The following is a 19,555-nucleotide window of genomic DNA, read 5'->3' on the forward strand; positions in this document are numbered from 1 at the left end:
AAGATGTCCTTTTGATCTCTGAATTAACAGAATACAGCATAGACAGGGACTGTTTGATTACATTGTTGACCTCTACCAATATATATGTAAAAACACAAACACTATCTCCCCATATGTTGTTAAGGGTTGAATTTGAGTCATTTATCCTGCAGGATGCTTAACCTTTTCCAGTCATGCATCACAGAGGTCATCATACCAGTGTATGAGACAGGAAGTGCAACTGACTACCAACAAAGCAGTAAAATTGAGCATACACCAAGTGTTGTCAAAAGCACATAAAAAAACACTGAATAAATAAACCTTTTTCTCTCATCCCTTTCAGCTCTAATCGTCTTAAGGGTTACTCCTAACAATATTAAGTACAAAATGTTCAGATGGAAATGTGATTTTCAGGTCCCTTTCGTCAAACGTGAATTATTTTCAGAACCCTCTCCTTTTCCTCTTCTCATATGTAATAGTCTGGATTGAGTTTGTGTATCCCTTGTGTTTTTCCCCTTCCCACACCCAAAAGCAATAACTGTAGTTACTAGCAATTAGATGAAATCTGAGTTCTCTGCTGATCTACAGGGTTATGTCTCTCCCAAGCAATTTTTCATCACTTGCATGTTATGCTATGGGTGGGTAGGATGATGACTATTTTAAGAAAGAGTGAATGAATACTGATTCTACAGTTAAAAGTTCCCTTGAGTTTCCTGCACATCAGCTCGTCTACGTAAGCAGTGAGTACAGTAAATAAATGAGCTGTGGCATGATCACACTGTGAATGATATGCACTTAATAAATGGTTTGGTATTATGTCCTTGAGTATGTTGGTAGCCTGAGAGTGAGAAGGGAGGAAGATCCACGTATTGGACCTGTGTGAGGCTCTCAAGGCTGCATGGAATGAAACAAGCTGCAACATAAGGACAAACTTTCTGCCTTGTGGCACTTACAATACATACAGATGAGAGTATAGTATTTCCTGTGCTGTATGCAACAATAACCCTGGATTGCACAACAATTTATCCGCAAGGAATTATGACATATTTTAGGTACTTAACTGAAATAAAATTATTTCTAAGTGCCAAGACATTTTTAAAATGTCTATTTTTGGTTTCTCTGTATCCAGGCATGCCTCTCAAAGTCTCCTATTGCTCCTTGGGGAACTTTTTAAATTAAAACCTTTTATCTTAATGGGAATTTGAATTCTAGCAGGACACTTTTGTGACTGTGCTGTCCGGCAATCTTATATCACTGGAGCATTTCTTTGCCAACTAGTTCCTTTGATTAGTGGTCTAAGGAAGAGGGGATGAAAAAGGTAACAGAGCTGTAGACTGTTGCTAACTATTCTGAAAAGATCAGATGCTATGGCCATTTTGTGAATTAAAACACTTGAGCTCACTTCAAAAATTGGCAACAGAAAATTCCTACGGATTTTAAAGCTACATGGTGTCAGTAGCTCCTGCACGTATGGGAACTGGTGCAGCATGTAAGAACCTGTTGACTCACTGGATAACCCCACTGTTACAAGCCTTTTGAAATTCTGCACAATTAATGAAATAAGATCCTTCATGTTTCTCCATGGTAACACCCCTGTTGTTTTTGCTTTGTTGACAGTGGAAGGACTGAAAGTAGTAGAGATCGAGAAATGCAAGAGTGACATTAAAAAGATGAGGGAGGAAATGGCAGCAAGAAGCACCAGGTAAGTTCTGCTTCAGTTACCATTGGGGAAAAGAAAAATCCAGCAGGATTTCTGGATTCAAACTCTGGTGAAGTAATTCCGTTGAATTTAGTCATTCTGGTTTTTTAAACACAGAAGCAAAGCAGCAGCTCAGTGCTGCGCAAGGCATTGGCTTCATTTGCAAAGACTGTGGTTTCATTTAAGAATTTATGGAAATTCAGTAGTTAAAAAAGCTGGTTCCAGATGACTGAAAGAAAAATCTTCTTGCAGACAGAGATTAATGTCTTGTTTTTTCTGTGTTCAGCCATCCAGTCATAGGAATTTTGCACCAAGTTTTATGCAGCAAGAGAAACTTCTGTCAAAGAAAACATTTATTTTGTAAGAGGCTAGTGTTCTAATTAGCTCCACTAAGTTTTAAAATGTAAGTTGGGAAAATATCACAATAAATACATAACAGTTCTTCTAATTATGATCTCACACTTCTGCAAAATGTTGACTTCCAATTTCAACTAGCAATGAGGGATTCCCTTCTAAATTCAAGGAGTCACCCTACTGATCAGCTATTACAAAGTTTAGACTTGCTGTAATTAAAACAACAGCAGAGGGAATTGTATCTTGTTGTGGTACACTGAATCAGCTTTAGAGTTGGACCTTTATGTCTCCGAAATACATCAAGATAAACATATCGGCAACTAAGAGATTATTAACACTGCTGGTAGAGTTATTAAAGAGAAATACATCAGGCAATTCAGACTTTTGCTAAAAAAGGTATCTCCTAAGCAGGGATTTTGGAGAAATTCAAAAATTTGAATTACTCCGCTCCGGCTCCGCTCCAGCTCCGGGCAAAAACCTACTGGTCCGCACTCCAGCTCTGGGCTCCGCTCCAAAGCCCTGCTCCTAAGCAAAGTTAACTATGTGTGTTGTCTTGAAAATCTTTCTATAGGGTTTGTTCTATAGGGTCACACTTTTTGGTCCTTAAGCAGACAAATCTTTCATTGAAGTAGATGGGAGATTTGTTTAAACACCATGGAACCTGGCTATATAATAATTTGGTTTTATAATGTTTTGATTATCCAGATGAATGTGATGCAAGAATTCAAAAAACACATTTGTATTGATACAGTCTTAGGGCCAAATTCTGCCCTGTCATTCTGGTGTAAATCTGGAGTAACCCATTAACCTCAGTGGAACTACTCCAGATTTACAGCAGCGTGACAGACACAAATTTGCCCTGCTGGTTACATAGTGACTTGTTAAGGCAGCTGAGGGAATTTCATTAGCCTGGCTAGGAATGAATTTGACAGCAAAATAAAAAAATTTTATTCTAATATATGTTAGATTCAATTTGCATACTGGGGGGTGGGGGAGCAGAGGCGGTTTGATTCTTGACTTTTTGTAGAATATGTGAGTGTGTGCATGCAGGCATGCATAGAGAAACAGAGAGAGACAGAACAAAAAATTATGTTAATGCTACATTAAGATTGCACAGTTAATATCACACCAAAATTAGGAAATGCAAAACGCATTGTTCTAACCCCAGCCTTGACTCGTTTGTGCTGCACATCCTGTTGATTTGTGGTCTATATTTTGTAATATGAGTAGCAATATAGTAAGCTATCCATTTAACCAGAAAATCAGAAATAGAAAATACTACATACATTCAATGTAGTCAAGTTAACATTGCTGTGGGACCAAAATGTTGTATTTTTGTGGTTTTACCTGGGCAGTCATAAGGTTGATTTAACACAGGTTTTTTGCATTTAAGTAACTAGGCTTTATAAGAGAGAACGAACTTGCCTGTGCTTAATAATGTGACCATTTAAATGGATCCAATTAGAATGTGGAGTTCACACCTCCTCGAGGTCAGTGGTGCACTGGACAAGTGAGATCCCATCTTTGCTGCTGCGGTTGTTCTACAAGACTGCGGATCTGTTTACACTGTAATAGCTGCATCTTTGCAGTGGAAAAAGATAGAAACTTGGAACCTGCCTCACCACTGCAAAATTCCAGTTTTATGTTGATGTGATGCCATTGAAATCAATGTGTTAAAGAGTGTGAAAGGTGAAAAAAATAAAATAATATTGCTGATTGATTGTGGTTGGTCAAGCCACCCTGGTTCCCTTAAGGTCAGAGGGACCTGTGCCACAGAAGCCATTGTTCAGAGATAGTGGTAACTATAGTCAGCGACTGTTGCTCTTCTTGAGTTCTTTTTGGTCTATCTTGGGCTAATCCCAGCTGATTCTTTTTTCTCCCACATGGGTAGAGGAGTCTTTATTCCCAGCAAGGTGTAGGCAGCAGCTTTAATTACCTGGTTATTGACAAATTCCAGTTACATTTAAACTTGAAGCCCTCTGCTTCAAAAGCATGGGCTCCTAGCCAATTCACTGCACTGTTATCCCCATTTTACAGATGAGGAAGATGAGGTTGAGAGACAATCTGCCAGGATCATGTAGTTAATCTGGGTATGTCTACACAGCAAAGAAAAACCCATGGCTTGCCCATGCCAGTCAACTCAGGCATGCAGGGCTAGGGCTGCAGGGCTGTTTCATTGCTGTATAGACTGCCAGGCTCTGGCTGGAGCCCGTGCTCTAGGACCCTTCCACCTCTCAGTGTTCTAGAGCCAGACCACAACCCGAGCCTGGAAGCCTATGCAGCAATGAAACAGCCCCACAGCCTGAGCCCTGCAAGCCTGAATTGGCTGGCACGGGCCAGCCACAGGTTTTTCTTTGCAGTGTAGACATACGCGCAGTGGCAGGGCCAGGATTAGAATCCAGGTCTCCTGATTCTCCATCTTGTACTTTAACCACAAGATCATCCTTCCTACCATAATACTTACTTACCTTACATGAGTATTATGAGACTTGATGAGTGGAGTTGACCACTTTGACATCTTCAGGAGAAAAACACTGTAAACGTGGAAAATTAATTCTTTGTGTTTATTAATTGATTTTACTTTAATTGAGACCGCTTACATCTCAGATTCTCCATTAAACTTACGGCTGCAGCCAGGAATCCCACAAACACACATACTCCCTCTCCCACATTATCAAGGTAAAAGAAAAGTATCAGCTTATTCATTCTTATTTTTAAAGTGAAGACTGAGGTCCAAGCCGAATGACCTAAAAGTGTTCATAATAAGCCACCCACTGTAGTCAGCCTAAACAGATGGCTCTTGCATCAGCAGCTGGAGCTGAGCCATGCAGAATATAATCAAAGATTCCAGTGAATTGCTTTGGTTTTCTAAAGCAAGGAAAGTCTGCTCCTTGTGTGGCATTGTCCTTAAGAAGGACCCCCATTGAAGTTGTTGAGTAATTACAAGTAGCTACCGGTTTCCCTAGAAACCATGGCTCAGCTTGAGCAATGGCATGAAGGAGTGTTGACTCAATGCAAGAGGAGCTTCATCCTTGAGTTGCTACGCAAACAAGCCCTCCCCACTGCATGAGGGGTCTAAAAAAGACATCCAAGAGCAACTTAGTGGTTTTCTTTGCACTTCATCCAGCCTTCGTACCTCAGTATTTCATTCACTACACAGCTTATTAAAAAGTATATAGACATACTGTAATATTTGAATGGTATAGAATAGAATAGTAATGCTCAAAGTATATGTTTTTAAAATGCCCCTTTTGGAGTGTCATCACATACAGTTAGAAGCACATCAGCTTCTTCAAAGAAGAGGAGCAAAGCTTCCTTCCCCTTACCCACACATTAAGGATCAGATTGTTAATGCTGGCCTCTATTTTTTGCACCTGCAGCTTGTAGAGGCTAATAACATGAGGGTGCTTGTGGGATATAATTTAGGTAATGCACATATGTAAGTGCCTGATTACGTCCTGGCACTGGTGCAAGTTACAGCAACATGAAGGCTGCTCCATGCTGCTCTGCCCTCCGCCCACAGTAGCTAGTTTCAGCCAGGTGCAGGGATGACCTGGCCACACCACCTTTTCTCCTTTCATACCACCCCTAGCACAGGGGCTTGGAGGAGTGTGGCTTATGAGCCATTAATGTGCCTGTCCTCCACCTGGTGATTCTCCCTACACTAGACAGGAGAAACTGACTGGTTAAGCTGAGTGTACAGAGTTTAGTACCCCTCCCCCTCAAAGCAGCATAAATCAGCTGTGGGCTAGTGATGAATCTGGCCCAGAGATTCCCTTTTCTCTAGCAGGCTCTGATAATGAGGAAGGCTGTTCTTGTGGTTAATGCATTGGACTGCATCTCAAGAGATGTGGGGTCAGTTCCACGTTCTGCCACAGGCTTTCTCTGTGACCTTTGGCAAGTCACTTAAGGTTAGATCCACAAAGGAATTTAGGCACCTAACTGCTACTTCAGGTGCTTAAGTCCAAAATTTAGATCCTCAAAACCCGCACTTAGCTACTGCTTAACCCTGTAGGTACCTCAATTTCCAAAGTGCCTAAAAATCTGGCAGTGGGCATGTGCACAGCTGCTGAAGTTCTGACACCTCACTCACACTTAAACCCTGATGGGATCCTCAAACCAGGTGTCCCCCACTATCTTGCCTATGGAGCCCAACCCTGTAGGTGTGCTCAGATGGTGCCTCGGAGCTGGCCTACCATAGAATCATAGAAGATTAGGGTTGGAAGAGACCTCAGGAGGTCACCTAGTCCAACCTGCTGCTCAAAGCAGGACCAACACCAATTAAATCATCCCAGCCAGGGCTTTGTCAAGCCGGGCCTTAAAAACTTCTAAGGAAGGAGATTCCAGCACCTCCCTAGGTAACCCATTCCAGTGCTTCACCACCCTCCTAGTGAAATAGTGTTTCCTAATATCCAACCTAGACCTCCCCCACTGCAACTTGAGACCATTGCTCCTTGTTCTGTCATCTGCCACCACTGAGAACAGCCGACTCCATCCTCTTTGGAACCCCCTTTCAGGTAGTTGAAGGCTGCTGTCAAATCCCCCCCTCATTCTTCTCTTCTGCAGACTAAACAAGCCCAGTTCCCTCAGCCTCTTCTCGTAAGTCATCTGCCCCAGCCCCCTGATCATTTTCGTTCTGTAGTGGGGCGCCCAAAACTGGACGCAATACTCCAGATGTGGCCTCACCAGTGCCAAATAGAGGGGAATAATCACTTCCCTCGATCCGCTGGAAATGCTCTTACAGGTCAGGCCCTGCACAAAACACAATTTATAGACAATAGCCCAATGGTTGGGACACCTGGGAGTAGGAGACTTGGGTTTCAATCCCCATTCTACCTCAGAAGAGCAGGGACGTGAGCCCAGGTCTCCCACTTCAGTGCCCTAACCACTGGGTTATGGGGCATTCTGGGGTTGGACTTTCTCAGTCTCTGTCATTGAAGCTGTTCCACTTTATAAAAAATACTTAATATCCATTGAAGCCAGAACTGGCACCTGACTCTCCCACATCCCCGCTGAGTGCCCTAGCCACTGGGCTCTCTCTGGCCCAGCAAAGATGACTGATAGACACACACACTCGCCCCCCCCTTTCAGAAATACCTCATAGCCCAGTGGCACAGGCACTCACCTGGGAGAATTGAGGGCCTGGGTTCAATTTCTTGCTCTTCTCAGGCAGATGGAGGATTTGACCTCGGGTTTCCTACATCTGGGGCGAGTGTTCATGTAACAGGTGATCTGCCCATTTAATAGCCCAGGGTGGTGGGGGGAAGAGGGAGCAGCCATCCCTACCCCAGAGAGAAGCCCAGCAGACATGTGGTGGGGTCAAGCTGACACAGCCGATCAGCACTTTAGGATTAGCCCATACTCTTGTCTGGAATATAAAGGAGAGCTCAAGCCATGAACAGGGTGGGGGGTGAGAAAGGATATTCTCCGGCGAACAGAGCAGGTGGGCCAGCTGGCCCTTTGGAACTCTGCTGGGGTCAGAAAGGGCCCTACCCTATAGCCACTGGAGGCCAGAGGACCCCAGTCCGAACCCTTAAGCAGACTGTTGTTGCTGTTGCTTTTTGTATACTTTTCTTGCTTTGTTTGGAAAGACAATAAACAGAGCCCTGAAGAAAAGGACAGAAACCTAACCTGGGTGTGGCTGGCTGTCTATCCCCAGCTGGTGACTAGGGCCACCAGCCTACAGTTCTAATGACTGGGCAATTGGGTAGAAGGGGGCTGGCAGAACTTCCTCCTCAATTTTTTGCAAGGAAGGGCTTACCTGGCTTAGGTACCTAACTCCAGGAGCAGGCATAGGTGCCGACTCCATGGGTGCTCCAGGGCTGGAGCACCAATGGAAAAAAATTAGTGGGTGCTTAGCCCCCACCGGCAGCCAAGCTCCTCCCAGTGCCTCCCGCCCACCGGTGACCCCGCCTATCAACTCTTCCCCCTCCCTCCCAGTGCCTTCTGCCTGCTATGATCAGCTGTTTCATGGCATGCAGGAGGCATTGGGGGAGGGGGAGGAGCAGGGATGGGGTGTGCACAGATGAGGAGGTGGAACTGGGCGGGAAGGGGGGTGGAGCAGGAGTGGGAAGAGGCAGGGTGGAGGTAGGGCCTTGGGGGAAGGGGTGGGGTGGAGCCTGGGCCGGAGTGGGGGTGGGGAAGGGGTGGGGGCTTGAGGGAAGGGGTGGATGGGGGCGGAGCGGGGGGTTGAGCACCCCTGGGGCCCGGAGGAAGCCAGCGCCTGTGGGAGCAGGATCACAGCTGTGAGTTCCAAGTGGAGATAGGTATCACCGCTGGACCAGAGTTAGGCACCTAAATCCCTGAGAGGGGTAGGGTTGAGGCCACACCCCTCTCCTTGGTATTTCCTATTGGCTAGCTTAGGCAGCTCCCTATTCAATGTGCTGGCTTTTGTAGATCCCATTTCTGGGCACCTAACTCTCCTCATGTATTGTATAGGGAGCCTGAGCGCCTGACTCGGAGCTGTGGGTTCCAGTAGGAGGCAGAGCACCTGAACTTAGGAGATGCAATGCTAAGCCTAAATCCCCTTTGTGGATCTAGCCATTGGTTTCTCTGCGCCTCAGCACCCTGCCTTTTAAACTGGGATAATAGTTCCTTTTTTCCGTATTTTGTCCGTCTTGTGTATTTAGATTGTAAACTCTTTGGAGCAAAGACTGTCTTATTCAATGTCCGTACAATGCCATCACCATGGAGTCCCAGTCTCAGCTGGGACCTCTATGAGCTACTGCGATACAAAGAGTAATACTATTACTGTTCATGAACTGACTGATTTCTTAGGACTGTTTTGGACAATCTCTGACTAGGGTGACCAGATGTCCCGATTTTATAGGGACAGTCCCGATTTTTGGTTCTTTTTCTTATATAGGCTCCTATCACCCCCCACCCCAGTCCCGATTTTTCACATTTGCTGTCTGGTCACCCTATCTCTGACCTCACCAGTGATACTGCTAATGCATAAAGCCCTTGTTAGACGGTGTTCAGTACTGATCACCTTCAACCAAAAGCCAAAATTGCTTTGCAAAGAATACAAAATACAGCAACAGAGATGATAGCAAACATCAAAGTTACAAGGAAGAAATTAGAGGGTTGGGATATTCACACTGGAATAGAGGAAACATTGTGACATAATAGAAATTTCCAAAATTATGAAAGGAGGAAATAAAGTTGATAGATTGTTTTGATTTTGTTGGGTTTGGGTTTCTTAGTTTTCTTTGTTTTTTGCTTTTTGTTTGACTATTGGGTGTTTTTAAAATAAAGGGGGATAATCTAAACATTAGGACTCTAGGAATGAATGCTAAACTCAAGCAGAACTATTTTACACAAAAGATAATAAACGTATCAAATCAGTTGAATGGAAAGATGATTAAATTAAAGAGTATGAATGAATTTCAGATACACCTACATTTATTTCCAGAGAGTTTCTTGGATATTATGGTGGCCTCAATTATATATTGCCTCATACAGGGGTAAGAATGACTTGGCCCTGATTGTTTCTTATGATTAGAGAAAATGAGATTGTTAGGAGAGATTGAGAAGCAGTGTAACTCTAAGGGTATGTCTACACTGCATTGTAAACCCAGGTCTTTGGGACCTTGGCTTGTGGGTTTGGTGTTTCCAAGCCTACGCTTCAGCTTCCACACTGCATTGTAAACCTGGGTTTACATTGCTGGACCCAGGTCTCACAGACATGCTAACGCATCCATACGGCACCACACAGACCTTCTGACTTGAGTCTGCAGCTTGAGCTTCATCCACACTGCAAAATCACAGGGCTTGGACCTCAGTCACAGCAGGACTTGGGCTCGGAGCCACCCCCTAGTGCAGTGGTTCTCTAACTTTTGTACTGGTGACCCCTTTCACATAGCAAGCCTCTGAGTGCGACCCCCCTTATAAATGAAAAACACTTTTTAATAGATTTAACACCATTATAAATGCTGGAGGCAAAGCGGGGTTTGGGATGGAGGCTGACAGCTTGTGACCCCTCATGTAATAACCTCACGACCCCCTGAGGGGTCCCGACCCCCAGTTTGAGAACCCCTGCCCTAGTGGGTCCTAAAACCCAGGCACTGAGTGCTTGCTAACCCGAGATAGACTGATTTGTGTGTGAATGGAAGTGGGGCTTGGGCTCAACCTGAGTTAGAACTCAGGCTTAAGATGCAGTGTAGACATACCCTCTATGTGACCTCATACCAAGATATTTTAATATAGTCAGTGCTACTCAAGAGAATGCACCTGCTGTTGTCCCAATGTTGAGGGCTGAATTTTTCATTTGCAGGACCAGCTGTCCCTGTAAGTACAGCTTCATAGATGAAAACAAGAAGTTGACACCCCGAAGAGACGTACCATCCTATCCAAAGGTACCATAAGATGCACTTTGTTATCAGGATATTAATTATAGAGCATGCCTTCCCATGAGGAGCTGGAATACAATGCATGACTTCCCATCACTCTATAGCTTAATTGTTTAGATCACGGATTCCCAAACTTTTTCCCACCAAGGACTCCTTTGGCATCTGACTAACTGTCTGGGACCCCTTTCATTTCCTGTACTATTGGAACAACCCCACCAGCGTGGGAACACCCCTGCCAACATGACCTCTCACGCACAGTGTGCGAAAGGTCACGCTGTGCTGAGGATGTCATTTTGAATACAAAATAGCATCCTACATGCAGCAAAAATACCAGAATGCTGTTCCAGCATGTTCCGGCCCTGGCTCAAGGGACGGACCCCCACATGACCCACAGCAAATCCCCCAGAGTCCGGGGACACCACTTTGGGAACCACTGGTGTAGATGGAGGGCCTAATCCAAAGACCCTGGAAGCCAATAGAAAGACTCCCATTGATTTCAATGGGTTTGAAATCCGACCCTCAATAACCTTTAATATTCGGAATCTCATTAGTGCTGAAAATGTTACTGAATTCCTGAAATTTGTTGAACATTTAGTGTTCTGTTTTATCTAATGATACTTAGTCTGCCGGCTCAGAGCAAGATTTATTATAGTCTATAACTTTATTCTCTATTCTGTAATGGCGCCTCTACTTTTTTTCCTCTCAGTGAATTATTTTTCAGTTAAAGTAATTTTTGTAGTCCTGGCATCTGTCTCTTGAAAATGGATTTAATGAGCTATAAAATGTCATTTCCATTTTGGCTTTGCTTAAATTTATATGTGTTGTTGACACTACTAACACATGCTTTTTCAAACTGCTCTACATTCCTTTGTTCCACGATATGTAGACGGCAACTATACCTTAACCTTTTACCCACTGCTAGAATGCTTGGCTTCTGAGATTAACTATTACTGTTGAGAGCTGCACTAACTGAACACAGTGGTAAGATGTTGTTCCTTTCTGCCTAGGGCCAAAGGCTTTTAATTGCTTGGTTTTAGGAGAAGTTTCGGTTTTGTTTGCTCTGTGTGTGACATTTGTTACGGCTTTAAATACTGGATTTGTGTGACCTCAGGCGTGTTAGGAGGTGGCAGTTCACTTGAAACAGATTTGGTAATTACAGTGCTGTTATTAATTAATACATCAATATTGCTAATTTAAAGCTGTCTAGCAAAACTCTATACTACAAATAAAGTATCATGCAAACACAAGATTACTGCCTTCCAGAGATGGAGAATTAATCCTCAAATGTAATTCTTGCTTGAATTAAATAACAATGTAGTGGCTCAGATAATTTCATTTATATTCTCAGTATAGTATACCAAAACTAATTACAGCCAACTTTGGTAAGTGGACCAATTAAGCTACTAGGTTTACGTATTCCAAGCATATTTTGATCACGTGGTCTCAAAAACACAGTTCAATAGTGGTTAGATACCTTACACATCTTCTAATACTCTAGAATTTTTTACAAATTGCCAGCGATTGTTACCAACCCAGTAACAACCCAGAACACTGGGGGTCAAATGCTTAAAGTGCTGTGAAAAAAATGTGTGTAGGGGGGGAGAGGTCTGTGATCCCCTTCACATCTGCCCATCCCCTGCCCTCAACCTCCAAATCAATCCTGTCTCCCCAGCCCCACCACCACGACCACCAGCCCTGAGCTGCTGGTCTCTTTCTACTCCCTCCTCCTCTTCCCCTTCTCTGAGAACAGTGTCAGCTTCTGAGGGGAGGGGGAAAGAGCCTTGCCTGCTTCCTGCAGAAGCTCTGATTGGCTGCACTTCCGCAGGATGCAGGCAAGCAGGGAAAGCAAGTAATCAGAGGGGCTTTACACCCAGGGGTACTAAAAATGTGCATCCTCGGTGACCCAGCTTGCTTTTTAGAAATGTTATTTCCAGGGTCTGTGTCCTGTGCCAGCCCAGCACACTTTAAGTCCTGCTGGAGGTTGAGTTGGATTTTGTTTTGGAGCTCTGAGTAAACAATAAACAATCGCTTTGCTGCCTGGCACTTGATTGAAATGTGGGAACCCTTGAGAAAAACAGCTGTTCAAAATAACAATATAAATCACCTGCAGTTAAGTATTTCATCCCCCAAAATATGAAGAATTTAAGATTAAAACCAACAAAAGACAATGCATTTTACCCAATCATGGCTGAGGCACTACATTTTGGAAAATTAATTAATGGCATGCTGGAGAACTTCTGATGAGGGCAGAATGCAGCTCCCACAAAGACATGAGGGGAACTCAGTAGTGGTTAATAATAGACACTGTCTTTTTGTCTACAGTACATGCTGTCTCAGGAGACCATAGAAGCACTTCGGAAACCAACGTTTGACGTCTGGCTGTGGGAGCCCAATGAGGTAATGAGGCAATGAGTAAACAAGTTGTTGGTACTTGTGGCTTATCCCATGACAGCACTGAGACGGTCAGGAAAGCCGTCTTCAGTATCTAGCAATGGAAGCCTAACGAAGGCAATGCGGAACAAAGACCTGGCCTACACTCAGGAATACCTTCTGTTCATCGACTGGCAGCCAGAAGTCAATGAGGCCACCTGGGTGCTGACCCCAAAGTGTAGAAATGAACATGCAAGGAATTGCACTGTCTGAGCAAATCGTGCTTTACCCCACTTACAGGTAGGGGTGCGCCTCATTCGCTCAGTCGGTACAAACCCCGGCATGCCCTTCTCTACACTAAGGCTATGCCTTCACTGCTTAAAAGGGGGTGTTTTTACATGGCAACAGCTAACTCGAGCTAGCTATAATCCTAGTGGAGACAAGGCACCATAGTTCTTACCTTGATGCAGTTAGTCAAGATAGACCCCAGGTGGAGGGCATAGGGATGACCTCATCTAGCTAGACAGAGGTAAACACTGCCTGTGCCTTCACTCCACTAGGATTTTACAGCAAGATAAAGATACCTTTTTTGCAATGAAGATATAGCCTTTGAATATGTCTACACTGCAATTAAAAACCCAAGGTTGGCCCGTGCCAGCTGACTCAGGCTCACAGGGCTTAGGGACTGTTTAATTGTGGTGTAGACATTCAGGCTCGGGCATGAGCCCAGGCTCTAGGACTCAGCGAGGTTGAAGGGTCCCAGAGCTCAAGCTCCAGCCAGAGCCCAAATGTCTACATCGCAATTAAACAGCCCCTTAGCCTGAGCCCTCTGAGCCCGAGTCAGCTGGCCCTGGCCAGGCATGAGCATCTAATTGCAGTGTAGACATATCCTTAGAGGTCAGCACCTGGCTGGCTACACCAATTGCTGGATCAGTGCTATTCCCAAAGGTAGATGAGGCCAAAAATATCCATTCAAGAAAGTTTTGTTTTTTCCTTTTCAGATCCTCTTATCTAATATATATTTTCATGATTCCTCAGCTTTTAAGTTGAAACTTGCTGTTTTAAACACGGAATTGGTGGATCCAGGTAATATGCCTGAAATCTAATTCTTTACTGAGTGAATCATTCTGGAGTGCAATAATTTTTGTTCCCTAAAGGTGCCAAATAGATTGTCCTTATTATGGAACTCCTTGTTTATTTCTTCATAGTCCAAATATTGGTAATGTCATTCAAGGACAAGTGCAACAAAGTTAATGCCAGCCTGTGTTTTTTCATGTCATCTAGTATGAGTGAGTCTATGCCTATTCAGCAAAGCACTTAAGCACATGCTTAACTTTAAGCAAGTGATCAATCCCACTGAAATCAATGGCACTACTTACCTGCTCAATATTAAACAAGTATTTAGGTGCTTTGCTGAATCAGGGCCTGGGTGCAGACATTGATTTGTATGTTCCTGTACAGGGATGTTGGTGTGCAATACATTCAGAGGAGATGCAAATCTAAGTGCACAGCATATTATATTATTATTATTATTATTATTTATTAATTATTAATCATCATCTATGTTATGGAAGCTCCCAGGGGCCCCATTGTGCCAGCTGCTGTAGAAACACAAAGGAAGAGGATGCCCCTTTTGTGGAAAGTTATAATGTGAAACATGATTCAACAAATGGATGTAACAAATGATAGCACAGAAAGGGAGAAGAAGGACATAACTAGATCAGTACAATAGCAACAAAAAAAAGGAGAGAGAGTGGAGTTGCAAACCAGCAGCACAAATTACAACTTCAGAGAAGTGTTATGCGAACAGGAGCCATTCTGCTTCAAAATCGCTAGATGAACATATTCCATGATGAAGCAAATTTCCAAAGATTAAAAAACCCCAACATGAATAATGTTCTTCATTCAGTTTATTTGTTAACATACTTCCAGTTGGTAGGACTAACTGGAGGACTTTTATGTGGTTCAGAGTTCAATCTCCTGTTGGTTGTTAGAATATATGGCCATGCACATTCACATAGAAGGTAACAGAATTTTCATCGCACGCTTCTTGCCAGTTTGAGGGAGATTCTTTATGGTTATTTTTTTTCCAGGCACCCGTAGTTAAGCATCAAAGTCATTTACTAGTCAGGCAAAACGACTTACCCACCATCTTTCAAATATCTAGCCTGTGATGTCTTTACTGCTCTAAGAAATACAGCGTGCCAGGTGGATCATAAAAATGTTGGCAGATTGTTTAGCAGACCATTAATAAAGAGTAGGACTAGGGAAAAAAGCATTATCCATGGATTTTTGTACACTGAAGCACAGTATTTTAACAGCCAAACTCATTCATCGTAATGGGAACCATTACATTGTGGCATGCACACTGATAGCATGAGGATATGGAGATTAGGAACATACCATATGTGGGACTTAGGCTCAGAAACAATCACACAAACCATTGTGAGCACAATACCATATGGTAATGTCTGTTGACATTTTCACCCTTTTGACTCTGTTTTATGTTTACATGAACCATTTCAATTATGTTAACACTTACTTAACAGAAAGTGGTGGTTTATGTGGCTGATTTTGAGCAAGTGGGTTATAAATCACCATGCTAGAGTGTAACCAGTGCGTAAGGCAATAACGTAATGGTTTGCTCTACAGTATTTCATCAACCCACCTGGAGAATCTCTTGCTCCCTGAGGAATGTATGACAATATAATCCTATTTTGTCCACTGGGGCTAAAACCTAACCTTCTCTTATGCAGTAGTAAGTGGGGTGTTAGTCCCTTGTTCCCTTCTAAAGCAGCTTACCTGATCAGTCCTGAGTACAGTCGAGCTACGTGCAGAAGGAGGACAAAGAAACAAGGTGACCACTTTCTGTTTGGATTTATGGAGCTGCTCAGGAGATAGGGCACACTCATAAATTGACTTCCTGCCCCACTTTCTCCTCACATTGAGTATCTCTGTGCATCTGTTGTCCCATCTCTCTCCAGACAGGGCTAGCAGACTATCAGAAGTTACTGCAGCCATAGGGCTGCAAATACCTCACAAGGAGCTTCCCCATGGAGATTGAGAGGAACCAGAATGGCTCCTCACTCCAAGCCTTTAATGGCCCATGTCTTTGGAGAGCGGTACCATGCTGCATATATATTTTTTAACCCATGTTACTCCTTACATCCTTGAACTGGTCCATAAAGGTGAGTATCTTTTTCAAATCCCTCCTCAAAAGCCACCTCTTCCACAGTGCTTACAATGTATCTGCCAACAGATGATGCCTAAGCTCAGCCCTGAAGGGAAAGAAAGGAAGGAAAGAAGCTTACCATATACCTGTACATTAACATATCATATGTGAAAATTGTATATATTTTCAGTGTTGCCAACCCCAAATGTTCAAAAACCATAAGGCCCTCCCAAATCATGAGATTTTTAAATTAATAAATGGGGGAGGAGGGATGTTATTTTCCTTCTGGCTTAACTCCCCTCCCCAAGATTCTCATGTTTTCACCTGATTCCAGGAGCTGGGGCTTTAAGAAAAACTCCAAATATTGTGAGACTCACAATAAAATCACAAAGAGTAGTCAACACTGTATTTTAGTATTTCCTTCTCCCCCACATTTTGTTTGCCACTTGTCTTCTTTGATCCCAGTCCTGCAAGCTATTCCATGCTGGCAAACCCCTGTGCCCAATGACTTCAATGGGGCTCTGTGCCAGCATCACTGTGTCCCTTCCGCCACCCCATCCCCGTTTACCAGCTAGCAGAATCAGGGCCTTAGCCTGTAAACTCTGCAGGACAAGGGGTGTGTCTACATCTGTGTTTGTACAGTCCCTTGTACAGTGGAACTCTGATCCATATTTGGCCTCTGGGTGCTATCATAATGAGTAATTGAACCTAAATAATGTGCCAGCTTTTCAAAAGTACTCCGCATCCAGCAGCTCCTCAAGGGAGCTTGTCATTAACCTTAATGGAGCTACTGGGTATATATTTGCAGATCTGGCCACTTCATTTAGGTGCCTCAATTGAAGCTGAGCACTTGAAAATCTGGCCCAATTATAATAACCTGTAAATTGGCAAATTGGTTAGGCAGGGGTGGGGACAGGTTGTGCAGCATCTCCATAATGTCATCATCCAGGCCCAAACTGTGACAGGCAGACATAAAATATATAATAGATGTGCAGTATTTATAAATTAAAATTTTTCTGTTGGTACTAAAAGTTTGAATGTTCTGAATTTTGTATCTGCAGAATTTCAACCATAATGTTGTCATTTTGCATTATATTTCCCTTATTTTGTTATTATTCATACAAAATAGAAAAGGAAATATAAGAAAAAATGATGGGGATCCTATACTGAACCATAAGATTTAATTTGCCAAGATCCAAATATACGCCTGCTGAATAGTTGCACAAGATGCAGTTAAATCATTAAGGAAAATAAAGCTCAGCAAATGTGAAGTATGCTGCTTGTTTCATTAGCAAAGAGTGAAGTGGAATGCAGGTCAAGTTGAATAAATTGAACTTTATTAAACCTTGTGCCCTGCTCTGTCCATGTGGCTGAGCAGCTTGCAGCCAACCTCCCTGCATTGTCTGTTCAACTGGTATCTCATCTGTAACAGTCCCTCCAGGGAACATGGGACCTCTGACTCCAGTTCTACTGATAATGATGCCCTGCTTTCAATTTCTTAAGAACATAAGAACAGCCATACTGGGTCAGACCAAAGGTCCATCTAGCCCAGTATCCTGTCTCCTGACATTGGCCAATGCCAGTTGCCCCAGAGTGAATGAACAGAACAGGTAATCATCAAATGATCAATCCCCTGTCGCCTGTTCCCAGCTTCTGGCAAACAGAGGGTAGGGACACCATCCCTGCCCATCCTGGCTAATAGCCATTGATGGACCTATCCTCCATGAATTTATCTAGTTCTTTTTTGAACCCTGTTCTAGTCTTGGCCTTCACAACATCCTCTCGTCTTCGCATAAAATGTTCTACCTTGTTAACTAAAATCCTAGCATGAGTGCAGTCATACTGATGATTTATGCTGGTATAGCTATACCAGTATGGGAAGGGAAATAAGCTGCACTTTATATCATTATAACTGCATCTACACTAGCAGCTGTACAGGTATAACTATTTTGGTAATTAATCACAATCCTAACTGACAAAATTATACCAGTGCAACTTTTCAGTGTAGACCAGGCCTAAATCTTTGTTTCAGTAACAGGCTTTGTTTTGTTTGTTTGTTTTTTAATGTATCAACAATATGTTCTGGCCTTGGGTACCAGGGAACGAAGCATAATGCTGTAAAGCAAAATTGTGATGGTATTATCTGAGCACCCATCAGTCTTCTGAGATTTTTCTTGCAGTTTTGCGAGGAAACCTTTTTAATTCACATTGGAATGACCCAAAGCCAGCCATAATGGAATTTTACTAAACATGTTATTAAATTAAATATGAGCTGACAAACATAGGAAATTTCACTAAAGGAAGCAATTTTTCCAGGAAGCTACGCGTGCCTAAAAAATAGGGCTTTAAAATTCAAATATCTCCTAGGACATGTTTATAACATTATTCCAATGTCACTATAATTGAGATGCAAAAACTGGGTCAGGTAGTCTTACACCAAGACCTAAGTAGCATATAAATAAGTTATTTTCTATAATATTTCCAGACACAACAAAATCTAGACTTGGAATGGCATAGCTGATCTAGTTGTGTTCTGTTCCGAAAACATGAATGAATGTCATATGCTGTTGTCTTAAACAATATTTTGCCTTTGTGTTTTGGTATTCATAGATTCATAGATACACAGTTATGGGAGGGAATATGCACAAACCTGCTCTAATTTTGTAATTTTACAGTCTAAGGGTTTTTTTATCTGTTTAGTCTATTGAGGATACTTGATTTTTTAAAAATTCCAGGAAGTCACACATGAATTAGATGTGCCCACTTATCTAGAATGCACTCTACCTCCAGCCACTCTTATCTTCTGTTGTCATATTTCTGTGCACTTGGGTCCTAATACAAAGTCCATTGAAGTCAATGGAAAGGCCACCATTGACTTCAATGGGCTTCGAATCAGGCCCATAAACCAGTTCCATTAGCAAAATCAAATTACTTCTTCATGAGGTGATATAGTTTTGATTTTCATGAGCAATGATCACTAAGGAGCTCTGGGATGAATTAGGGCCCAATCCAAATCATATTGAAGTCAATAGAAGGTTTTATTTTGTCTTCAGTGGGCTTTGGATCTGGTCCTTAGTGAACTGGTTTTGATCTTGCAATCTTTGAACAGCTTTGTTTCATGATTAACAATAGGGCTCCATTAGACATCAGTGTTTGTAATGTGAAGATTTACATTACATTGTACTTTGTGCTTTATAAACAACAGTGATTAAAACAATATCCGGTCTATTCATCATTACAGATGCTGAGTTGTTTGGAACATATGTACCATGATCTCGGATTGGTGAAAGACTTTAATATCAACCCCATCACGCTGAAGAGATGGTTGGTAAGTATTTCTTTAAAGTTCCCAGTATTTGTAATTTTTAAAATACAGCCTCGAATCCTGCAAACACTTCCTCATGGCATTACTTTATTCAGATGAGTAATCCCACTAAAGGCAGTGGAACTACTCACATGTTTAAAGTTAAGCACTTGTCCCAATGTTTGCATGATCAGGGTCACAGATGACATGTTTTAGAATAGCTCTGTATTTGTTTATTTAATTCTTGATTCTGAGCTTTCTCTGGACTCACTGTGGCCAAATTTATTCCTGGAGTAACTCAATTGTTAACATGGAAAAAATGGATT

The 19,555-nt window shown here is 42.7% G+C and overlaps 1 protein-coding gene across 3 annotated transcripts in view; it reads left to right on the forward strand.

Moving 5' to 3' along the window:
- Nucleotides 1-19,555, forward strand: part of PDE9A (phosphodiesterase 9A) — a 91,849-nt gene that overhangs the window by 55,413 nt on the left and 16,881 nt on the right. For 2 of the 3 annotated variants that reach the window (XM_065406595.1, XM_065406603.1), the window contains 4 exons: nucleotides 1,597-1,681; nucleotides 10,308-10,389; nucleotides 12,706-12,780; nucleotides 19,167-19,253. In XM_065406595.1, the coding sequence (XP_065262667.1) occupies nucleotides 1,597-1,681; nucleotides 10,308-10,389; nucleotides 12,706-12,780; nucleotides 19,167-19,253 (329 nt within the window). Of the gene's footprint in view, nucleotides 1-1,425; nucleotides 1,469-1,596; nucleotides 1,682-10,307; nucleotides 10,390-12,705; nucleotides 12,781-19,166; nucleotides 19,254-19,555 lie in introns of those variants that run through there. The other variant, XM_065406610.1, reaches the window with a different exon arrangement.

Source organism: Emys orbicularis, chromosome 1 (genome assembly GCF_028017835.1).
Source record: "Emys orbicularis isolate rEmyOrb1 chromosome 1, rEmyOrb1.hap1, whole genome shotgun sequence".
Classification (NCBI taxonomy): Eukaryota; Metazoa; Chordata; order Testudines; family Emydidae; genus Emys; species Emys orbicularis.